Source organism: Tyto alba, unplaced genomic scaffold (genome assembly GCF_018691265.1).
Source record: "Tyto alba isolate M040663 unplaced genomic scaffold, T.alba_DEE_v4.0 Super-Scaffold_14, whole genome shotgun sequence".
Classification (NCBI taxonomy): Eukaryota; Metazoa; Chordata; class Aves; order Strigiformes; family Tytonidae; genus Tyto; species Tyto alba.
Window position 1 is genome coordinate 24945594 of NW_024881276.1, and position 8609 is coordinate 24954202.

General features: G+C 51.7%; 1 protein-coding gene across 1 annotated transcript; it reads right to left on the reverse strand.

Moving 5' to 3' along the window:
• Positions 1–5482: 5482 nt before the first annotated feature.
• On the reverse strand, positions 5483–8347 carry CRYAA (crystallin alpha A). Its single transcript, XM_009976523.2, has 3 exons — positions 8030–8347; positions 6946–7068; positions 5483–5882 (listed from the first exon to the last, which is right to left on the reverse strand). The coding sequence occupies exons 1-3, from the start codon at positions 8216–8218 to the stop codon at positions 5673–5675; spliced, it is 522 nt and encodes a 173-aa protein (XP_009974825.2). The 5' UTR covers positions 8219–8347; the 3' UTR covers positions 5483–5672.
• Between the last annotated feature and the right edge of the window lie 262 nt (positions 8348–8609).

Consider the following 8609-nt stretch of genomic DNA (forward strand, 5'->3'; position numbering starts at 1 on the left):
CCCAAAGCAGCCGATTGACAAGGGCCTGTGGCTGTCACTGAAGTTTAGGTAGATCCCCTTTTTGCATGCTGTGGTTTGAGAGCAGGGAATGGGCACAGCAGGAATCACTGCTCCACTGTGCCAGGATCTCCAAGAGCCCCTGTGCTAAAGCCCCTGTCATCTTCTGTGCTTTCCCAGCCGAGGAGGTACATCTCCTGTCACGGTGTGCTCCACGGCACGCCGGAGGTGGCAGCCACCCTGCCAGGCGTGCCAGGCATCTGTAGGTGGTGGCTGATGGCTCTCCGGGTGGCCCTGAGCTGGTGGGTGGCGTGTCCCTCCCCATCCTGCCCCCTCCCACAGCGGCACCCCTCTGATTCACAGCTCCCCCAGTTCTGCAGTGGTGGCAGCGCCCACTGGCACTCTGTCCCCACAGCGGTCTGGGAAAATGTGGGCTGTGGAAGGGCAAACTGGACAGGACGTCAGGCAGGGCCACAGGGCGATGTGGGGCGGCTGGCAGGGATTTCCCCAGCGGCACCAGGTTTTGTCAAGGTCCTGCCAAGCTGACAGAGCCTTTGCTGAGGCAGGGCAGCTTCTCCGGGCTGGACTGAGCCCACTCTTTCTGAGCAGAAAGACAATTTTCTGAAGAGTCCAGGGCCCTCATGGTCTCTGCAAGAGAGCTGGATGATGGCCTTTGAGGCAGGGACAAGCCTCCTGAGTTTTGGTCAAGTTACATGACTCCATCATCTTGCCTCAGCCTCTCTGACTGAGATTTCATTTTTACCCTGCTTGTGTTGCACTCAGATATGTCACAAACATCTGCGACATCCCAACCTCACATTTTTCCTTAAAAGTGCCAGTTAGTTGCAAGCTAAGTGTCAGCCACGTAACCCGGCTCCAGCCCTGCTGCGTGGGCTGTGTACAGACCCGACTGCACTTCCCCTGGGAAAAGCCCCACGGCCAGATCAGGAGCTGGGAAACGAGGGACTCGGCAGTTACCTGCTCTTCTCACGCAAGCTGGTGTTTTTCCAAGCCAGTCCTGACAAAAGGTCACACTGGAGGGACAAAGTCCGGGTTGGGGGGTGGGGGCAGAGCCCACGTCAGTGCAATCTCCTCTGGCTGTGTCTTCCAAATCTACGTGCCTGACACAGCAGAGATAAACTGCAGAGGTGTGCCCAGAGTGTCAGTGTTATGTGCTTTTGAGACAATACCGGGGGGGGTTGGACATGTTTGGAGCCCTTTTAGTTGTCAGTGGAGGCAGTTACTTATTTTTTAAACTCAGCCCGTAGAGACCTGTGTGATAGAGCCCAAATCTTGATAACAGTGCCAGGGAGATGAGGGGTTATAGTGGTTATATGTAACAGAATTTGCTTTAAAGAAAAAAAAAAAAAAAAAAAGAAGAAGACGGAAATGCTGATAAACTTTCAGACTACTCTGGATCTCTTTGCAATGCTGGCTAACTTGCAAATCAATCAGAAGCCAAGAAATGCCAAAGTTGTGCAACCCTTGTTGGGTCCATGTGCCTGCTTGCTTTGTGCCCTGGGTTCCCATTTCCCTGGGGAGATGCTGAAACCCTGAGAGGGGGGCAAAGGGAGCCCTTCAGTGTGCCAGAGGGCAGGAAAACCTGCCACCCTGTGGGGACACGGCTTTGCTGGGAAATCCCTCCCTCTCTCCCAGGCTGTCCTTCTGCCAGCAGCGAGGGGACAAAAGTCCAAAACTAATGGATAAACTGGGGGCGGGAGCGGAGAATGTGGCACCTGCTGATTGCCCAAGCCTTTGCGGAGTGGGCTGTGTGGCCTCTGTGTGTCTTCACCTGAAAAGGATGAGGAAGGTCCTCCTTATCCCCCTGCCAAGAGGGGCAACAAGGGGAGAGCCCTGGTCCGAGGTGCTCAGGGACAGCTTCCCAGCTGGTGGCCTGTGGGTCCGATCCTGCCAGCCCTTGCTCCCAGCTTTTTCTTGGAGAAAATAAGATCCCAGTAGAGGTGAGGTACCCTGCCCAACCAGTGCCATGCCGAGGAGGGGAGGGGGAAGGTACCCCCATGTCACTGCCACTGAGTCATCGGGGCCTGTGGGAGAGTCACCCGGAGGGGGATGTGTGCTTATGCACTGCTGTCAGATGCATCACCCTCAGGACCCTCAGGTTAATGCTTTAATGATTTCTCTGGAGAGAAAGATAAAAGTTGTTTCTGCTTTGATATAGGCAAGCAAGTTTAGGACTCTGAATGGAAATGGTCAGCAAGTAATAAAAACGCAGTTCAGTAAGGATGAGTAGTTCACCCTGAGCAGGAGCCCCTGGTTACAGGCCACCCTACACCAAACTGCCTGGATGCTGGAAGGTGCCATCAGTGCCCTGTGGGCAGGGTCCTCCGCTGCCTTTCTCTCCGTGATAAAAACATTGACTGAGTTTCTAACCAAAAAAGTTCCATAATGTGTTGTTAATCCTTGAAGAGTGTTAGCAACACCTTATTATCAGGTGAATTTGCGTAGAAAGCTGTGGTAAAGAGCTCCTTCTTGAAACCATGATCATAGGCTATGAATGACCAGACTTTCTTCAAACGAAAATTAATCTCAGAAAAGGGAAACAATAATTTTTGCAGAGCTAGGTGCACAGAAGAGGAGGAGTATCCCGGAGCGATGTGGCTAGGAAGACTTTGGGGTGAAAAAAGTGAAGCATTTTGAGTGACACATAGACACTACTAAGCAGGGAGGTGTTATTGCCCTTGCTTAAGCTCTTCTGTGGGCAGACGAGCCCCTTGGTGCCAGAGGGGGTCTGGCCTGGGGACAGGCAGGGGAGTCTGATGACACATTCCCCCTCCTACACAAAACACCACCAGCCGCCTGGTGTGTCCCCCCCCATCCCGAACAGAGGCTTTTAGCAGCCACTCATGTTTTTAATTAGCTGATGGATTGCAAAGGGTTTTAAAATCAGCCCTTCTCAGAGTAGCGAGGCAGGCAAGGTCTGGTGTCTCCAGGATCTGCCCCAAAAGCAAGGGACTGCACGGGTCTTTCGGCACCCGCTGCCCCCTCTGCACAGCTCCCGGCTTGTCCCAAACCTGCCCTGATTTCCCATCATCAAAGCTTCCACTTACTGTCATCCAGACAGAAAAAGGAGCCCAAAAGTGGTTCAACTGTCATTTCATGGGACAGACAGACACAGACGCTGCTCAGACACCAGCAGGTAATATCTGTGCACAGATCACGCTCAAAATACGTTTCCCTTTTTTTACGTCCCTGAGAGGTTTGAATGGGGGCTAAATATTTGGGGCTGGGTTTGGGGTGTTTTTCCTGCTGGCTTTGCTGAGTCTGTGTCAGGCAGGAGAGAGATGTCGGCACACAGCGGGGAGGCACCGAGGCTCTGGCAGGGAGATGCCTCCGAGGGGAAAGGAACAGAGGCCAGGGCCCTGTTAGCGCCTGGCAAAGCAGTGAGAAGCAGCTTCTGTTAAAATGCCCTTTCCCTGCCTGTAGTAGCGGCTCCCTCCTGGTACAAACTTGCCCTTTCCCCAAACACGCTCATTCACGCCTTTCCCCTGGAGATGAAAATGTAACAGGCTGCCCATTTTTTTGGTAGAAAGATTTGGGATTGCCCAATAATTAATTTCAGTAAATATTAGGTTTAAAATAGTGTCAGATGCCAAGGGGATTCTTTGCTTTCTAATTACCAGACAATAACCTCCTTCCTTTCCCTCTCACCCCTGCTTTTGTGGCACTTCTCCCCTCCCACAGCCTTGCCCCTTGCCCTGGTTGTCCCCAGCCACCCTGGCCAGGGCATGCTCACTTTCTCCTGAAAAGGGGCAATGTCCTTGCTCCTGATTCCCAGACCTCCCTGCGTTTTGGCCTAGATGTGGCAGAAGAAAGTGCTTTTTAATCTGAAATAGACCCAGAGTTTCTGTGTTTATGGCTCATATTAATATTTAAATCTGCACCATGAGAAAAAAAACCCCTGCGTATATTTTCTCTCTTTTCCACAGCTACTTGGCAGCAAATGGGTGGAGGCTGGTGGGCTCATATTTTTGTCGAGCAGAGCAAACACTCTTTCTCCAGCTGTCCTCACCTCTCAGTGAGGGCATGGACCTGTGGTCTTTCCTTGGAAGGATGCTCTTGATTTGTTGTCGCCCTGCCTTGTTTTGTAGGCATGATCCAGGAGCACATGGAGACATTTTGATTGAGGCAAACTTGTGTCTGCTCCCAGGGAAACAGTGATCTTCTCTACTTAGGAACCAAGGTGGACCTCAGAAGTTCCACCTCACATTGCAAGTCTTGGATGTGAAGACATCTACCAAGAGGAAAAGTGCTTACTGTCCAAGCTGATTTTACTTATGGGGATGCAGGGTTATCAGCGATGCTATGCTTTTCCTAAATGCCCCAGACTTCCATCTGTGTGGGAAGCTATTTGAGTCAAGCATGAGTGCTGAAACCTTAGGTCTTGAGCAGTTACATCTGTGCAGGCTTGGGAGCCATGGATTTATAAGTGTCAACTGCAGGGAGAGCTAGTACCTATGCTCTACCCGCTCTGCCATCAAACAGCTTTAATCATTCATTTCAGATTAAATCCTTCACATAGCATTACACAAACGGGGTCTGCATTGCCGTCTTTACTGACGCAATGATCTTAAGAAATGGCATAGTTGCCGGGCTGTTGAATTTTGTTCTTTTTTTGATCTTTTTGTTTTGCTTGCACGAAGGATAACAGGAACATGAAAGAAAGGGCAAGTAATTACCACAAAATGTACTTCCAGCAGTGGAAATCACATCCTCTGCACAGTGTTAGGTACCGCGCTAACCTTTCAACTTCAAAAGCCTTAGAAAGGAACAAATGAAACCCCCAAAGCCGATTGCGTGTTTCCTATATCTCTTTATTGACCGCCACTGACCGCATTCTCAGGTTGAGTGCCAGATACCAGTGAAAGAGGTGGAGCTACCCTAGAATTACAGTGGGAGCAAGAGAGACAGTGTGTTACACACAGGCTGGGGAGAGCTGGCTGGGGACGTGAAGCCTCTGCACAGCGGTGAGCCCCCCTCTCTCCCCCGAGGGCCTACTAAGACAGTGGAGAGACATGCTTGTCCTTGTGTCAGTTGTCCCTAAGGGAAATGACAGGGTAGTGGTGTGAACAGATACACTTAAACACTTTGCTGAAAGAAAACGTACGTTGCAACCCCCGAAGGTAAGATGTTAATATTTCTCCTGCGGTTGCAACGAACTTGTGGCATGTTCATCGCATGTACACAGGATCTCAGATGTGGGGCTTGGCTCTGTTGCTTTTTTTTAAGGGTAACCCGTTTAACTCTGCATGGGGTAGAGCAAGTCTGCAGGGCTTTTCCCCTGCTCCAAGCCTCGCCTCAAGACTTGGTGCACCAGGAGCCAGTGTTACTTGTGCACTTTTTCCTACCTGATGTTGGTTATGGACTACAGCACCGGACAAAGACCCTTTCAGCAAGTACAACAGCGTGGCAGAACGTGCCATGCATGCCAACCCCACAGCACAGCTTGCAGATTTAATCTTCAAAGTCTACCAGCCGCTCACCCAGCCCCTCGTCCCATCCAAGGGAAAGGGGGGAAAAAAAAAGAAACAAAGTAATTGGGGTGGGGGGGAACCAACAAAATAAACCCCTCTAGATATTCACTGGTATCTACGCAATGGCTCTGGGAATGAGACCTGCAGACGGTGGCAGCCTGTGTAGCGCAGTGGCAGGCGGGTTTAGGAAGAAGGTGCGGAGGTGGGCTTCTCCTCCCGGGACACGGGGATGGGCCTCTCGCTGTGGCTGGCGTCCATGTTGGAGGGGACCTTGGGGCCCGAGAAGGTCAGCATGCCGTCGTTGGACAGGGAGCAGGTGATGGCAGCCTGGTCCACGTTGGCAGGCAGGCGGTACCGGCGGTGAAATTCGCGGGAGATGTAGCCGTGGTCGTCCTGAGAGGCAGGGCGGAAAAGAGAGGAAGGCCCGTCAGAAACGCCCCAGCAGCATGCCGTGCCTCCCTCCACTCGACCCCACGGCTCCAGCAGAGGAGGGTGACACTGTACTGCCAGTATCACCAGACACATCTCTGCTTTTTGTTCTATTTTACAGGTTTGCAGGGGTAGGTGTCCCCCCCGTGATGCCCCTGAAGCTGCAAGAGCTGAGCAGAGTGGCGAGATGTGATTCTGGCCATATTATAGGTTGGGATCTTCTTTGGACAGGGGTCCTGCTGTGGCCTCCGATTGCAAAGGATGGTTGGAGAGAGAGTCTGTGGTGTTGCAAAGCTAAAAGCAATGCATGTATGTGCGCCCATATATTTCCTTGGTAGGCAGCAACGCTGTGTCAGCCAAAGTACACAACCTTGGCCCTCTTTTTTCTGGCCAAAAGATTGAGAAATTGTATTTTTTTTTAAATCAGCCACGAAAACAGCTGCTCTCTTCTTCTGGAAAAAAATAACTATATTAAAAAATACATACTCTTTCCACACTAGAGCTTTGTCTGGCCAAAAAAGTGTATGAGAAGAATTAAACCCCTGCTGGTATAATTCACTTTTTGACCTCCACACATATTTCCATGATATACGTGTTAAAAGTTTCCAAGCCTGAGGCATTCAGTTGTTTTTGTTTTGTTTGCTCTTGATTTTCTCTCCTGGATCAGCATATGAAAACTTTGTTTTCACTAATGATTCTGGCTTATGAAAACTCAGCCATGCTTTGGCAGCACCAGATGATGTTCTTTGTCTGGTCCAGTGCTATTAGTGAACAATGGACATCATCATCTGACGGTTATGGAAGATGATGATTGAAGATAAACAAAAGAGGAGTGAATTAGCTAATTATTGTCAGATACCAGGTTGTGGCTCTATGGGAACAGGCCATGCCAGTAATGACAATCGATAACTCCTTCTTCTGTTATATTCTCTTTTTTTTTTTTTTCCTTCCACTGACGACCGTTGGAAAGAAAGAAAATGGAGCTCAACTCCCCAGCTGCCCCACCATCACCGTCACTTCCACTTACCTGTCTTTCACTGTGCTTGCCATGGATTTCCACAAAGTCATCGATAATCTTCACACTCAGGTCTTCGGGAGAGAAGTGTTTTACATCCAGCATGATTGTAAACTTGTCCCGGTCAGACCTCACCTGAAACAAATATTATTAGACAGTAAGACCCAAGCTCTAAGCGTGGAGGCAGCACCAGCACTGCGGCAGCTTAAAAGCCGGAGACGGGGTGGTCTGGCAGAGGCACTGTTTCTCCTTCTGTGCCTATGGGCCTCAGCGGGGGTCTTCTTCCCATCACGGGGACCCAGGGGCAGTGGGAGGCCGCGGTAGGCATCTGCACCATTGCAACTGCTCTGGGGAGAGGTGTCGCTTCCCACCACTATTCTTGTGCCAGGGACCCCTTTGCATTCAGCGATCTGCCAGATGCACCGGGTGTTTGTACTCAGCAGCGAGAGAGGATGGAAATCAGCGTAATATTCTCTGATAGCACACGTTTCATCCTTTCAGAAATTTATGGTTTCTTTGTGGTCTTAGCTCTGGGAGGAAACCAGTAAAAGAGGGCTAGAGAAAGCAGCAGTTCCTGAGCTTTGGACCACAGCCCCCATGGCTACGCACTCCTCCTATGCAATGCCTTCGGAGAATTGCTCCTGGGTCTTCCAGCGTGGGCTTGCAAAAAACACTGAGCTCCTGAGGCGGAGGAGGGAGGCGGAGGAGGGGGCTGGAGGAAGCTCCTGCTCGCCAGGGTCCTCTCCCACGCTGAGCAGCCCTCGTGGGCACTTACTCTGGGAGCAGCCTAGCTCTTCCCTCACCATACAGCTGGCGGGCAGGAGGGCAGCAAAAGCAGCCTTTTACATGTCGGAAACAACTGTCAGGAGCCAAAATGGTTTCCGTTTCTTGAAGGGAAACCTTCTCCCCAGCAAGGGTTTCCCTTCCATGCCCAAGAAGAGGCGGGCGGGCTGTGGTTGGTGGTGGGCCAGAGGTCCTCCTCGCCCCCTTGCACCCCAGCACAGGGCTACAGCTGGCGAGCCGCGGGTGGGGAGCAGCAGGCGGAGGCGTAAGGAGGGAGAGGAAGGAAAAGGAGAGGAAGCCGAAGGGCCCTTACCTCTGAAATGCCTGACTCCAGCACGCTGCGGAAGAGGGACTGCCTGTAATAGGGGCTGATAGTGGAAGAGAACAAAGGCAGGAGGTCATACTCGAGGAGACCCTCTCCGAAAAACTGGTCGAATAAACGGCTTGGAATGAGGGGTCCCAGAGCACGCTTGAACCAGGGGTGCTGGATGGTAATGTCCATGCTTGCTGCTGGTGCGACCTGTGGCTGCAAGGGGGGAGCGGTGGGGGCAGTGCAGCTGCTGGGGAGACAGCGATGCCTTGGCTGGACTGCGCAGTGCCGCTCCAGGGAAGCTCCCCCTATATATACCAGACTCGCAGAATGAAGGCATTAGTGGGATTTCTCTGGAAAGACATGATCTCATGATGGAGGCAACGTGGTCAGCAGAAATGCGGAGACTGACCTGGAAATGACAGTCTGGTTGGAATCGGTGCCAGATCTCCTGGAGGGATGATGCCAGGTGGCAGGCTGGGAGACACGGGGTGCCCAGAGGTACTGGCGGGTCCTCTGTGGGATCAAGCAGGCTGAACAGGACATCCCAGTGGGCATCTCAAGGACACTTGTGAAGGAGGTC